This window comes from Camponotus floridanus, unplaced genomic scaffold (assembly GCF_003227725.1).
Source record: "Camponotus floridanus strain SB8 unplaced genomic scaffold, Cflo_v7.5 scaffold128, whole genome shotgun sequence".
Classification (NCBI taxonomy): domain Eukaryota; kingdom Metazoa; phylum Arthropoda; class Insecta; order Hymenoptera; family Formicidae; genus Camponotus; species Camponotus floridanus.
This window is the reverse complement of record NW_020229246.1, coordinates 414,581-431,136: the sequence shown is the minus strand read 5'-3', so window position 1 is coordinate 431,136 and position 16,556 is coordinate 414,581. Positions and strand designations below refer to the sequence as shown.

General features: G+C 36.1%; 1 protein-coding gene across 2 annotated transcripts; it reads left to right on the top strand.

Annotated features, from left to right (window-relative positions):
• The first annotated feature begins 600 nt into the window (after positions 1-600).
• Positions 601-16,244, top strand: LOC105257876. 2 transcript variants are annotated; one of them, XM_011268792.3, is made up of 4 exons: positions 601-1,130; positions 9,767-12,582; positions 12,665-12,950; positions 13,027-16,244. In XM_011268792.3, the coding sequence occupies exons 2-4, from the start codon at positions 10,294-10,296 to the stop codon at positions 13,206-13,208; spliced, it is 2,757 nt and encodes a 918-aa protein (XP_011267094.1). In that variant the 5' UTR covers positions 601-1,130; positions 9,767-10,293; the 3' UTR covers positions 13,209-16,244. The 2 variants fall into 2 exon arrangements, with proteins under 2 accessions (XP_011267094.1, XP_011267095.1); XM_011268793.3 differs by lacking the exon at positions 601-1,130 and adding an exon at positions 5,547-6,130.
• The last annotated feature ends 312 nt before the right edge of the window (positions 16,245-16,556 follow it).

Genomic DNA, 16,556 nt, shown 5'->3' with positions numbered 1-16,556 from the left:
TATACGTAATTTCTATATTTTAGTAACAAATTACAAATAGTCATGACATTTGGCGACACGCGGATGTTTATTTCAAAATCAAAATCTCACAATTTTGAAAGTTGTGAAAACTCGTCGTCCAAGTTAATTTATAGTCGCGATATTAAATTAAGACATTTCAATATTGGAAAGATGATTTTTATGTCTTACTTTCATGTTCGATGTAACATCATTAATATCGTGTGTAAAAATATATATTGAAGAGTATTTTTAAAGTTTATACTTTCTTGAATTTTATCGAAATAACAAGAATGTAATAAGTGTAATTTCAGTTTATTTACATCATTTCTGCGACATTAATATTTTACAATTATTTCACAAAATTTGATATTTGATTAAGTTTGCCAATAATGCCAAATTAAAGATTGCCAAGCCGCCCATGGAGTTTTCGTCCTTCACACATTTTCATAACATAACATGTTGTTTACTTGACGATCACACGGTTCGCACTGAATGAACGCGGTCGTATTTTCATCTCGTTGGCAAAATTCCAGTGGATCCGACGTTCAATGTCGACACTTGGCGTTTGAAAAAAAAGAACAACAAAAACAAAAAAACAAAAATTAGAATCTCCACTTTAGCGTACTCGACGTTATCCGTCTTTCTGACAGATCTCATTGAGAGAGAAGCGTGAGAGATCTTAGCGCATCTGCTTATTCTCTCATAAAGAGGACGCGGGTCGGAACGATTTGCGAGGGAGACGAGAATAAAATCGAGCGACGAGAGGGCGGCGAGCGGGAAGATTGCGCGCGCAGTCACAATCGCAGTCAAAATTCACCCTTGGCTCGTGCCGTTGGCTGCGGGAGCAACATCGGAGTACCGAGAGAGAGATATATTAGTTTCCTGGTGCACGTCACCCGCGCTTTTCATTCGCACGCTCGTCGATCTCGTTCGCGGGGATTCACTTATTTCTCGTCGCTCGTCGCTTCCGGATCGCAGGAGAGAATCGCTCTCCTTCTCTCTCTTTCTTTTCATCGTATCCTCGAGTTTCTCGGCAACTGCCAACAGCGGATATCATCTTTTGCGCGCATACCATGCAGGTCGCCGCAGTTTTTTAGCATTGGCCCAGAGGACGGAGAACGCGAGCATCGGTGAGTACACGTCAAACGTCAACGGCATTATCGGAGTACATACAGGATAGCGTGGGATGTCGAGGGACGATGTATCGCACGCTACATGGAAATGTATGCGAGCTTTACGGAACCTTCCTGCGCCGCGGATCAATAACAGCCGTTGCGTATGATAACACAACCAGCTGATCGCCTGTGATATTGAATGTATTTACGTGCGTTCGCGCGTCGCGCGCACGAATCGCTACTTTTTGTACCTCTCAGGTACATACATGATAATAAAATACGCACAATGTTTCTTCTATGCGGGATATATAGCGTATACGACTCGATGCCTAAGACATTAGAGCCTATTGTTTATTTGCTCCGAAATTTTATGACAATTGCATGAAAGAACAAGTATTAGATTATGTATGTGGATATTTAATTTGTGAACAATGTGATAGACTTTGCTTACGTACTTGGTATATAAAATATACATGTATATTATAGATTTTTTCTTTTATAAAATACGCGTTCATAGAACCGTGAAAAATATCCGCAGTGACGACAAAACCGCACGATACAACTATATTTCATAATCTATTATCTATTATATCGAGTAACAATATCCAGATATAAAATTTAATTTGGAATGTCTTCTAAACAAGATATCAAGTTATCGAGCATACTTTATTTTCGAATTACACGATCGTTTTAATATGTGTCACACAATGTGTTTGATGTCTTATCTTTGTCAATAATTTGATTGATTTACAAAAAGAGCTGGTATTCTGTCAAACTATAGAATTATATACAGCTGTTGGCACAAAATTGATATTTTTGACAGAATTGTGATTAACAGTATCCTCATTGTTATTTTATTGTTAATTGTAGATTTACAATAGATTAGAAATTTGTTAATTTGTTATTCATTAAATCAAACAATATTACAGTTATCGATCAGGATTATCTGATTTCTTAATTAACTTAATCACTGTGTGACTCGATTGCAATTTTGCTTCTTGAAATATATGAGGAAGTTATATTTGTGTGTGAACAAGATTGTTTTCATATTGACAGTCTATTTATCGTAATGACACTAATAAATATGAACCCTTAGATAAATCAGGTTTATTATAATCGTGTGAAATTTTGATTTGATATACGACATGTATTTATATGCAATTAATGCAGAAGAATGTTGAAAGATATTTTCTTGAGTGAGAGATTATTTTTTTCACGAGTGTGAATATTCGTATATCGATTCTATCGATATCTCATTCTCGAAAGAGTATTTATGAAATCGTTATCGACAATGCAAACACTCAGTGCACATGCTTCAGTATCATCCTATAAGTTAAAGCAAGCAAATAATTTTAAGATTATACGTTCACAAGTGTCAGTGCACGCACATATCTCACTTTTTGGCTTGTGTCTGTATTTTCGAAAGTAAACAAAAGATATTAAAAAACTGTGACATATCCTATTTTGATTAATTTTAGTTTTAATCCCTAGAGGGTTGAAAGGTTTAAAAATTTATTTCACAAATATTTACTAGAGATCGTTTACGATAAGAGCAAATCGTATAGTTTTGATAATATTGTTTCAAATATTTTTTTCTTTTTTTTTTTTAATAAATGGCCCTTTTTGAGTGTTGAGATCTGAAGAATTAATTTTCACACAAGATCGATCACACATTTAAATATAATAAAATATAAAAACAGGAATAAAGTCAATCTAAAAATTTAAAAAATTAAACGTAACATTATCCGAAAAAAATACTTTATTATTATTGTTATTTAGTTTATTTAATTTGTCAAAAAAAGTCGCGTGAATAAAACTTTTGAATTTTTAAGAAACTTTTGAATTTTTAATAAACTCTTAAGAATTTTAGATATAAATGAATTTGACACATAAATAATAGCAGTGAATGTATAAAATATGAGCTTTTGACGAGATTAAATTAATTGGCTCAAGTTTGATAAAATACTCGCTGAGACGTTCGTTTAGGAAATTTGATCCTTTTTTTCTACATATTCATACAGAACATTGCAGCTACATTGTAATGTTGCAAATTACAATCGTAAAATATATATTTTCTTAAAAAATATTTTATTTTAAATTTATAAGTAATACATTTCTCGCTTTATTTATCATTTATTATCTCTGTCGTTCATAGAACTAATTATGATTTATCAATGTGAAATTGAAATGATGTATGATATATGATAGAGAGAAGTAAATACTTTATTTTTCTTTAGCGATACGTTACAGTTTGAATAACACTGGATTAAAAGAATTAAAAAAGAAGAGATTCGTAGAAGCTGCGTTAATCTAACATGCGTTTTAAGCAGTAATAGATAAGGACACAATGTATACGTGCAGAAGATGAGTAATATAATCGCATGCATATACATACATGTAATATATATATATATATATATACATTCAGCAATTCCTTTATTGCAATCTAGGTATTGTGTTTAATTGATCGAGGCATCTTTCGCGTGATAAATGTCTTGTTTGCCGCTCATTGTTTCTGTCGATTCGTGACACTATTTGTTCATTTATCAATGTGATTAAAATGATGTGCAGTGTGTAACAGATAAGCAAAGATGTACTTACTATTCTCTAGTTCGCTTGTCATCTGTCGTGCAAGCGCTTTAATAACACTTGAATAAAATCATTTTAATGACAAGACATTTTGCGGTTTTGATCCATCGATGGAAAATTATGAAACGTATAAATCCTGACGTAAAGATTAATTAGTATTAATAGATAGCTTGGTCGGGGATTCCTTCGAAGGAAGGTATCCTCCTCTTATTATTCGCCAATCCTACGTGGTAATTGTTCTGTTTGTCTTTTTTGCCTCATTAAGTGTTCTATTCAGAAATCTGCGTTTTCCGGGATTATATGAGCGTAAAAATCTTGTAATCATACGATTTACATAAATCCATATTATATTTAATTCACTTCTTAAGTGCATCGGGCTTTTCCATGTAATTAGCATTGTTCTCCGCTCCTTGTTCAATTTTATTACATTTCACGATATACATTTCGATATGAAACCCATGATAAAATCATAATAGAAATGAAAATATTTTTCTATCAAGTAAGATTCAACATAATTGATGAGACATAAACTGTCTTTCTTTAATAGATTAATAATCCGAGATAATTAATTAAATAATTTGACAAAAAAAACATAAAATGAGATATATCGAGTTTTATTAAACTTATCTTTCGCACTATTCATTTTTATGATATAGGTACTTCCTTCATATCGAAGATTGAATTTTGTGTTGCACATATTTCTATTATACGATTAGCTAATCTTTCTATTATACAATTTTATTATCGTATAAAAGGTGATATCTACTACATTGTAGAATTATTATAGAAAAAAATAATGATAGATAATTTACTTTGCAACCTAAATGATATCGTCATTCAGAAAGTAATCCGCGATGTCGCTCTTATATAAGACGATGACGAAAATTTTTGCAATTACTTGCGGTTACGATTTTCAATTGTACAGACGAGAAATATAATTTCAACGTTACTTTACTAAATAATAAAAACTTGGCTACAATTATATAATTATATAAAATATAGAATAAGCAGCATGAAACAGAGATGAGAAAAAAACTCCCGTTTCTGTTATCTATACGACTTGGATGATAAGCTTCTATACATAAAGCTATGTAGTTATTCGCCACGTAGCAAGACTGAAAAAATGCTATAAAGAGTGCAAAAGAAGCATTTTTTACGTACATGCTTTTTCATCGCTCTCTACAAATAGTATGATTACACAACAATTTCTATAATAGTGCCATTTTATATATCAGTACAACATCATGTGAGGCGCTCTCTTTTCATTTAATTCTAGAAATTGTAGCTTTGATCTTTATCCTTTATAGCTTATCAAACATATAATTAATTTTTTATAATGTTTGAAATATATCTGATACATATATTTGAAATATTTCTGATTCATGAAACTATTTAAATATTTTAAATATAGAATTTATATTAAAATATAAATAAATTATTATCCCTTTTGTATATATTAATCTGTACATTAGCAGGGTAGAAACAATTTACATAAATATATTTATGTTCTCTTTCTCTCTCTCTCTCTCTCTCTCTCTCTCTCTCTCTCTCTCTCTTCCAAATATGTATAATTCAGCAACTAAACATGTAGTGCGAGATTTTAAATCTTTTCGGAACAGGATTACATGAGATGGAAGAAAATGGGCAAATCAACGATCAGAGGATGTTTAATTAAGCGAATGACGTTCTTCTTGATAATCACTGTCTTGACATCGCACGGCTCTCGAGTTCTCGACAACGCGTCGCGGTGGTGGCTTTAAGATCTGAACACATAGTGACGTCATGACGAAACGCGTTCGAAGCCAATGGTCATATGTATCAACGAGAACGAGTACCGCAGCTATCAGTATTAGCGCGGTCATCTTCCAACGCCGATCGCGCGCGCGGCAAATCGCTCGTAACTGGATGAAAGGCCCTCTTTGATATTCGTGAGAGAGACACAATGTTTCGTGAACACGTAACGATGGATCAAATTTACTCGCGACGACCCATATCAGCCACGAGTATCGCTGATCGCGACGACTTTTAGGGGAAGAATCGAAGAGTCGCGACGTGTCGATCAAAGTCGGACATTCGCGTCCATGTTTTTTTTTTCCTCTTCTTTAAGTTTGCGACCAACGAAGAGAGGGAGGGACATCAAGTCATCGTTATCGGTGGCAACGCGTGACAACGCGTTACGTTTCCCTCACAAACGATGAGATTTCGCGGGATCTGGAGACGCCGCTTCGCGAACGCGGGTGTTCGACCTCGTGCAAAGGCCAAGCGGTAGCGCGCGAACGAGCCGGGTGCTCTCTCTCTCTCTCTCTTTCTCTCTCATCTTCGATTTATTAGTGCGACTCGTGCACGTCGGGAACCGATTCAACCGATTGCTGCCTCGTTGGTGAAACGAATCTTCGATAACAACCGATTTACCACCGTCTATCATGGTTCGTTGACTCCATCTTGCATTGTATCGAGTGAGAGAAGCGCGAATCGAGGAGACCGAATCGCCGATTCTAAAATTAATTTTCGGTTATTTTATTTATATCTCTAGCGCGTATCGAGATAGATATTTGTGTCGTGTGTGTTAAGTTCAAGATCGCATGTATGTCGATATTAATATTTTAAATCGAACGAAGGGAGTGTGCGAAAAGGAAATACATCGAATTCCAATAATGTCAAGGGTTATCGAAGCTTTTAATTATTCGTTAATCATTTGTCGCGTAAAGTTTCCCTAAAATATTTCACATTAAATATCTTGTGTTATTTTTATCTTCTCAGTTTATAAATTATGAGATTTCATATGCGTCGCGTATCAACAACCACCATTGTTTCGTGAAACTGCTTATTTGTTATCAATACGAACCCGAAGATTCGTGACAAAAAATGTTATATATATAAATCGTTCAAACGTAGTCAAAGCGAAACGTAAAGTCAGTACAACGTACGATACATCGTCCTCAATAAATGATAAACGATAAAAGTGTCCGAGATAATATAATACGAAGATGCATTTATAAATGTACGACCATAGAAGAGATATTAATGCTCTAATTATACGTCATGTCGATTCCACAACATTCGATATTTACGTACAAAGATAGATGTTAATTCAAAATAATTTTATTAACTGTTTGAGCGACTTTCGAAAACACGTAATAAGTTTTGCAGTTTAATGAGCACAAATTAATACTAGTTCTTTTACATAATTTTCGCATATCTTTCTTCTTGAAAAAAAAGAACTGGCTATAATTGCATAGTAAAAATTTTTTTTATTCTTATAGATATTATTAATTTAGATATATTAATATTGGTGACAATACTATAATATTGATATCCTTATTAGAATAATTATATTGCATAATATTGCATAATTTTATTTGCGCTCCAAAAGTGTAATTATATATAATTTGTGATGCTTACAACATATAATATATAAAGGCATATATAACTTATGATAATTACATTTTTCTACTAGTATTATTACGTATATTACTTATTATATACCTTTTTTTACTTTTCGATTTTCTTGTCAAACAGTTATTAGAGGGGTTCACGATTATACTTTTTTTTGATATTTGAAGTCATATATTATAATAATATCAAACAAGTAATTACTATAAATACAGTAATTTTTAGTTCTAACTATAAAGTTAAAATTATTACTACTACGCACAAAATTATTATTATCAACATTATAGTAGTATAAAAAAATAAAAAATTCAACTATAATTTTTTTTACTATGCAATTATAATTGGCCCTTTTTAGTGTACATTTACCGAAAAGAAGAAAAGTTAGAAAACTAGTTTCTAACTCGTACTAGTTTTCTAAGATATCATTATTAATGCGAGAACAATTGATGTTTTACGTGGATAGGCTCATTATCATAATTCTAAATTTGTTTTTCTTGTTAACTTATCGATAACAATTGTCGAAGATATAGTTTTCTAGGAGGGTTTTCAAATGTTATTCTATTGACGTTGACCGATAAACCAAGTGGCGGAACACGATGCGCTTTTAACGCTTTTCAACGCGACGATAAATCTCTAGAAATTGATTAATTTTCACAGTTGTTTGATGTGTATGCCTTTCGAGGAATTATTCGTATAATTTGTTTTCGGTTGAAGCTGTGATAAAAATAGAAAACGAATGAAATACGCAACTGCATATTATAATATATGACGAAACCGATAGAATCGTAGCATATTAATGCGCCAACATTAATGCGGAAAAAAGGTATAGTATGAACGCCTAGCTGGGTTGAATTTAGACCGTGAACATGCCCGATTTGCCATCGTTTATCGGGCAGAAAGCCAGAATTGCGCAAAATTTTCTCGGCCAAAGGCGCCTTTTCGTCTTTGTAGCCGGATAAGAATGGGAGTAAACACCCGTTTCTTCGCAAAAATCGTTTCAGATTTTTACATTTTTTTAAATAACAAACACGCAGTTTGATTAATAAATAACAATTGAAATCGTAATATACGGTCATTTTGCATTCGATAGGTAATCGATTATATCGTGTTATACACGTGGCGCAAAACGACGCTAATTTTATCAACTGCTTGCGTTATAAAAATTATTTTCTTTAGGTATATATGTGTGTGTATGAAGAAAAGGGAGAAGAGAGTTTATTTTCTATATTTATTCCATCAATAAGCAACTTCCACATAGATTAAAATTACAATCATTTTTTATTTGATTTTATTTATTTATTAACGTTATCAATATATATCAAAGTATTTGCGTTTATCGCAAAATGCAGCTTAATCTTTAACAGTTTCGTTCACTTTTCTGCCGAGTTCTCTGGATTTCGCGTATTTACTCGCGACACACGTTTGCGTGGTGAAGTTGCACATAAAAAGTTAAATAGCCGTCTTCCTCCGAGTTAAGTAATCCGACAAGATCTAGGTCAACGTTAAATCTACGTTTAGTTTTGACAAACCCTGAGAATAGAATAAATCGCAAAAGCTGACGAATGTCTATAACTCGGCGAGGTAAACTTTATAACGTATAATCAATTGTAGCTGTAGTATCACAACATGCAAATTTATCAAGATTGATTTAATGGATTGATTTAGTAGAAATTAAAATATATTTGCTTGATAAAATATATTTCGTACTTGATAGTTATATTCATTTCAAATCTAAAAATTAAAAAAAGAGAATTAGACTTTCCCGACATAAATTCCCGAAATGATGGGCGATTTTCTGATGAATAATTGAACACTTGGCGACGTCAAACGTTATTTAAAGTATCGCGATAAACCGGATAAACCGCGCTCATCAAATTCTATGACGCGTCGCATCGCGTCGCGTCAAATCGATACCTTTAACACGACTATATTCGTGCTGAAATTTTACTTCACCTGATAATTTCGGACAACTTTGAGGACGAATTGCCAGACAGATGGTGCAGCAGAGACGGAAGGTACGGGTAGGAAAGGTAGTGGATCGCACGATACACGCGCGATCATCGTGGCCACCGTTAAATCCTTAAATTGATAGCAACTCATACACAATGAGCTTCATTTATAATCGCTGACTCTAACTCGAGAGCTACTTCGGTCGGTTACGAAATGCCAGAAGCGAATCATGTCGAGTCGAGTGTCTTTGCCAAACATCGAACTTGGGATGTCTAATAATGCCCGAGAATGTTGCTTTAGCGAGTAAATATAGCCAAGCCGAGGCATTCTTTTTCCGCGGCTATGTGCGTCACTTTGATCGTATTATTACCGCGCGTTTAAGTCACGATGCGATGTATCTTTGAGAGATTCGATTTAAGGGATATCGAGAAAAAGGGATATAAAAAGAGAGCGAGAAAAAGGGATATAAAAAGAGGACGCAATGAGAGCTGGGGATCATCTTTAGAAAAAATAGATGTGCTCTAAGATTTTTGCGTAACGCATTTCTTTGCTGATAAAAATTTACAGTCATCGCAAACAGTATACAAACACTGTTTATATTATTGTTTTTTTTATTAATTATTGTTTTTTATTAATTATAATTTTTACTATTAGGAAAATTCAATTGCACATATCTTTCCTGTACTAATTTATCACTAATAACTGATCCTTTGTTGTAGAATACAACGCGAGAACAGTACGTTTCGCCGCATGGGTGCCTGGGTTGACGATCGTTTCGTGGTGGAGGAGGTGGTTCCTAGTAATCAAAGTACTACTTGGACTTGGAGAATCCGGAGTCGCGATTGCAATGGTGGTGGACCGTTGCATGGTCGATCGGGTGCCGACTATCAATCGCCAAACAATTTTACGTCGATCTGGTCGTCAGCATCCCTGTTGCCGTTGCGCCGTCAGTTCACCAGGCAGCTCTATGAGTGGCCTTGTTTACCGTTGTTTAAGTCAAGGACGAAACTAGACCTTTATTAAATCGATTATCGAGAACAAGAGCCGCCCGAGGAGCGTTTGTTTGCAAATACAGATATAGTCCAAGTTTTTTTTGTTATCACATTCGATTGTTTGCATGTGTGTGTTTGCGTGCACGTTTGCGTACTGGGATTGGTATCACGGAGAGAGAGATTGGATCACCTGAAAGTTTTACTTTTCGAAGGTGAATTCCGAAAGTACCAATCACATTCTTCGTCTCTTCAATATGGCCGAGTGGACCAAGTTCAACGATCAAAAAAAGTTAAATCGACCCGATGAACAAGTGAATAAGGACGATACAATCGTAAAGCAATCGTACACCGAAATAAATGACAATGAGATTATCAACGAAAATTTATGCCTGACAAAAGATCGAAACGTTTGTGATCATGAATCGATCGGGGAGACAATCACGGATTCGAGTTTGATTCAGGAGTACGTCAACGACTTTCGGAATAATGCGGAATTGCTGGAAGGCTCATTAAACCAGGAAAAAGAAGAAGAAAGATTCGTAGAAGACAATCATCATGAACGAATGCGGGAATCAGGCTCGAAGATACGTCGGGAAGCTTGTCAGGAATTTAAAGAAATCTTGCAAAATTCGCAAAACTCGCTGAAGAGACCCAATAGTCTTTACAAAGAAGATGTGTTGAGTCCACAGAAGTTGAAAAGCGTTTACAACGAGAGAAGTACAATTTTTGGTTCGCCTACCAGGATTCTATCATCCAAGGGTCACTTGTCGGCTGAGAACAGCACTGAGAAGCTTGCAAATGGAAAATTTCCTAAAGAGGACAAGCAGCAGCATCATGTGCAATTTAACAAAGAATCCAAGAAGCAACAGCCACGTCACGCATCCGAAGAAAGACCGCACTCGACTCCGTCGATCTCTGCGTCGAGCAGTTTCGAAGATAATTCGAGCTTAGCGCAGTTTTGCGAAGCAAGACCACCCGACGGAGGCTGGGGATGGGTTGTCGTTGCGGCCTCCTTCATGGTAAATCTGATCGCGGACGGCATTACCTTCTCCTTTGGCGTAATATACGTCGAGTTCCTGAATTATTTTGGCGGCGGAAAATCCAAGACAGCCTGGATCGGTAGTCTCTTCATGGCGATGCCACTATTGTCGGGACCAGTGGCAAGTTTCTTGACTGACAGATACGGTTGTAGAAGGGTAACTGTAGCAGGTAGCATATTGGCGACAGCTGGTTTTGTTGTCAGTTCCTATGCGAACTCAATGGAAGTACTCATTCTCACGTTTGGGATCGTAGCAGGTTTCGGTTTGTCCTTGTGCTTTGTCGCAGCGGTAGTAATCGTGGCGTACTACTTCGACAAAAAGAGATCTTTCGCTACCGGCTTATCAGTATGCGGCAGTGGAATTGGGACTTTCATTTTCGCGCCTGTCACGCAGTATCTCTTAGCGGAGTACGGCTGGAGAGGAACTACGTTGATACTTGCAGGATTATTTTCGAATCTCGCCGTATGTGGATGTCTTATGCGGGATCTTGAATGGACTACTATTAAAGCGAAAGCGAAGACCGAGGAGAGAAGAAAAAATCGGGAGAAAAAGAGGTCCAAGATGCAGAGTTCCAACGCAGATTCTTTTTCAGCTACCAGTTCCGCAAATACGACCACACAAACGCCTCACGGCGATTCTAAAAGAGGCTTCGCATCGGCCAACGCGATGATTATCGAGAATCTTCGGCTTCAGGACGGCGACGAGGAGAGCGGTGAAAAACTCTTCTCCAGCTTGGTAAGTCTGCCTACCTTCGTTAAAAATAGGGAGAAGGTACCTGTAGAAGTGCTGGAGCTACTTAGCGCGAACAAGGCTGTTTACAACGTCCTCCTGCAAAACTATCCGAGTCTTTTGATATCGTCGAAGAGTTTCAGCGATTCAGGAGCGCTGCACGATCAATTAAGTACACCCTCGGCTCGATTTATACCTACGCCGAGTCCATTAGCCGAGGTAAAAATCGAGACCGATAAAGACAGAGATATGCGCGAAGAAAACGACGAACAAATATTCCGCGGTGAGCAACAGCAACAATCGGTAGAACCGGCGTACTTATGGTGGCTGAAGAAAATCGATTCCGATACTCCGTTGAGGCGTTCCAGCACGCTGGAACAACCGAAGAGACTGCCCACCGCGTATTTGAATGATATCAGAATGCACAGGCATAGTCTGACTTACAGAGGCGCCATGCTGAACATCAATCGGTATCGTTTGAGAGCCTCGAGCTGCCCGGACATTTATAGAAACTCGATGACCACCATTGCCAAGACGAAGCTCGTCTGGTACGCTGGACTCTGGGAATTCTGGGACTTGATCGTCGACATGCTCGACTTTTCATATTTCGCCGATCCGAGATTTCTGCTGTTCGCTGTCAGCAATTTTCTCTTGCACACGTGGTATGACGTGCCTTATGTCTATCTGACGGATAACGCGATCGAGGTTGGATTCAGCGAGACGGATGCATCTATTCTGATCTCGGTGATTGGAATCGCTAACATGGGTGGCGAGGTAAGTCGAAGGGAACAAAAGAGCTAAATAAATCAAACTTCGATCCGGTAGCCGTTAGTCAAAGTGGAACTTTTTATTCCAGATTTTTCTAGGCTGGGCCGGTGATAGAGCATGGGTGAACGCGTCTATCGTTTATGCGGTGTGTATGGCTCTCTGTGGCGGCGTTACCGCTCTAATACCCGTAGTTGTCAACGATTACTATACCTTATGTGCAATCTCTGGTGCCTTTGGATTATTCATCGCAGCGAATTACAGTCTCACCAGCATCATCCTTGTCGAGCTGATCACTTTGGAGAGATTCACGAATGCTTACGGCCTTCTGTTACTGGTCCAAGGAATAGCCAATCTTATGGGTCCTCCGTTAGCTGGTAAACCTTTCGCAGATTTTTTTTTTATATATTAGAAACACATCGAGCGAATACTAAAAGTGAATGATTTTTTCAGGATGGCTGTACGATATTACAGGCACGTACGATCTTTCCTTCTATTTGGCAGGATTATTCATTGCATTAAGCGGCGCGTTGTTATTAGTGATGCCTTTGATCAGCTTGTACAGAAAATGCCGGGGAAATGAATCCGAGGAGGGGACCGTCGACAAGGATTTTAACGAGATAGATAATGTATAGATATGCCGATATCGAAAGAACAAGCCAGAGACGAGCAATCATTGTCTGCGATTACTATTGCGCGACTGAAATCGCGATATCACAATGGAATTGTAACGCGACTTGCAAAAATTATACTCCTTAATTCCGTAGTAGTGTCTGAATCCGCGATATATTGCACGAGAATCGCTCGAGCCGGCTGTGGTGTATCACAATAGTTATAAGTTTGTGTCGAAATGTCCTTTGCGTCATTGACGACTAATGCAGACAAGTAATGCGAGCGATTCGAAAAGTATTATATAAAGTGAATCACACATGTAGCAACTCGTGTATTATCAACGGATTCCGATTCTGCGTGGCTATCAGCGGATGATACTTCGCTGCTAAACTTTCGCGAAGGTTACCAGGTCACTTCTAATCTCCTAGACATTGCGTAAAGGAAATTATTTCGAGAGTGAGTATAGTTTGAATATTTTCAATAGCGTAGAGAGTGATATTACGCGATATAGAGTAATACATTGTACAAATTAGGGGAACGCGCTGCTCGTGATAAATATAAAGGGCCTGCGAAGAGAGAAAAGATTCGTTGTAAACTATTATCGCGTTGTCGTCGATAATTTGCCGAAATAGATTTACATTCTTGGCACTGCAACAACTAAGTATAATTTCGAATCTCAGGATATACTAGTAACAATTGATACGTATACAAAGGTTTGAAATCGACACATCTGGTGTGCTCTCTCTCTCTCGTTTGCGTACAGAAAAATGCGAATTTTAATGCAGCATGCTTGTAATTGCTACTCCCTCATTAAGTGCGTTGCATATTTTCAAGCTAGATTGTACAATTGACAAGTTATCCCCTCCCGCCCTCGGATAACGCGAAAGGGATTGTAAAATAATTACCGCACCAGATATTCTCGATCTTTGTAATCATCATCGTATAACGCATCCCTCGCATAGGTGCCTCACTTGTGCATTTAAATTATTAATTCACTTAAATTAAATGTTTAATTAATTTAAATTATAGGAGATTTGTGTCTAGTTTGATTCTCCAATCAGATAGAAATATTAATGTGTGCTTATAAGTTTTGTCAAGTAATCGCGAAATACCCGGATTATAAGTCGTGAGTCCAACGCAGAAGGAAAATATCTCGCACAAGTTTATTTCTTTTGTTTTTTTCCTAATTCCTCTGATTGAATGTAATCGGGCCGCAATTTGATTAAATCAATTTTTTGCGGATATTCCTATTTTTTGAAATAAGCGAGGAGACAAGATACAAACGGTTAATCGGAAAATAACACCGAAAGATTTGATAACAAATTTTTTCATTTTCGTGTGATGCACGAATTTCGTTTGAAATAATATATGTCTATAAAATAGGCATGGGTATATAGCTTTTCTGTGATCATAAACTTGCCTCTTTATCAATTTTGCGAGCTACAAATAGACTACTACCTCCGTTACCATAGTGTATGCGTACGTACATGCGTGCATGTGTTAATTCTTTTTTGGTTTTTATAAAATGTATAATCTATACTTGAACTTATAGATTACACGCGATTTTTTTCTTCCTTTTCTCTTTTTTTATTAAAAAAAGGAAACGAGTAATAGTCGTCATTGTAGCGAGATTTTTGATTGTATATATAATAACACGAACGAAAAGAATAATTGTAAATTTAATGCGAACAACATAATGAATTTATTGGAGAAAGAGGAATTTTTATTGCTCTCCGTGTATATATGGAAAGTTCTAAGCGAAATGTACATTACTTGACGATATTGAAATCGTGCCATGCATGAAAATTAACGTCAAATGAAATAGGTTTTTTAAAACTAGTCAAAATCGCACTACAATATTTTAGGTACTGTCGATTTCACAAAAATTTTATATTCCAAAGATTTCTCTTATACATATGCATAGTATATCGTCGTAGGAATACACGTACGTATAATATTATAATATATATATATATATATACGAGGCCTTTACACACTAAAACAAAATACGGAAAAACATTTATTGCTTTCAAATATTAAGAATTAAATCGATTAGATGGCAGGTGACTGACGGTGTGAAACGAGAGTTTCGGATATTTTTTATTAGTGCAGAGAGCGTAATAATAAAAAAATCTGGTATCCGAAAGTATAAGTAATCGCAACATCCCAGATCGGAATTTTGAATTTCGATTGAGCGTATTTTTTCGATTTTAGAAATACGATCGCGATTGGTGTCTTATATAATTGTGTCCCGGTGCCAAGTCCAAATTATATGAATATAATATTTATCATTTTTCTCGGCAGCATATATGCTCGCACATTATACATCACACGCGTACGCAGCCTTACATGGCATCTACGAAACGTATAAAGCAATATTTTAATATAAAAGAAGGAAAAAAATTGTGTATTTCATATATTTACGGTATCATGTCGCCGGCTTTGCGAGAGACTGACGACTTTCAACGGTAGTATTAAGCGATAGTTATTAAGATGAAGAAGAATGGGACGCAAATAATTTGTGAAAGAGCGAGAATCTGTAATAGAAGTATCAATCGAATCCCAGAGAGCGATTCCTTCCAATAAAAAAAAAAAAAGGAAAAAAAATGTAGCGAAGCACGAGAGAGTTTCAGCTGACGATGTAATCAGCATTCCACTTATATTAGGTGAGATTGCAAAAGTTCTTCTAGAATTTTGGCATTCTACGAATTTTCGAAGGATCTTAAAAATATTATCGATTACCAATTATATTTCCGACAATTTTAATCGCGTTAATTAGATCGTTACGATATCGATCTAGCGTGTCTCTATTATATGGAATTACCTTATATATTGGCGCAAACCATTTACGGATTTACGGATTTCAATGTTCTTGTTGACTCTTAAATATTGAAAGAACGAGTCTACGATTAGTCTTATACATATGTATACATAAATTCTTAGCCAACGCCGATTCCTAGAACGACGTGAATACGTCGATTCTGTTTCACGTAAATCCTCTCATGTATTGGAAAGTATCCGAAAATGATCCGAATAAATATCGTAGTGATTTCTCGACATTATTTACGGTTCATTTCGTGTTTCACGTGTAATTTAATATGCAAACTTTGTTATGTACACGCGCGCAATAGAAATTACTACGGAATACAGTAGAAATTTACAATAGAAATTGTACTAAACGGAAAGAAAAACAAGCGTGTTTTTTTTTTCTTTTAGATATAATGTCGGATTTTTCTCCTATTTGGCTTTCGCTCGTTGTTCCGATTCTGTATAAGAGAGAGAGTTCTACTTAATTTGCATTAAAATATTATAAATTTCAAGTGCGTTTGAATTTATTCACCGTAGACAACTGCATGCATATCGAATTACCG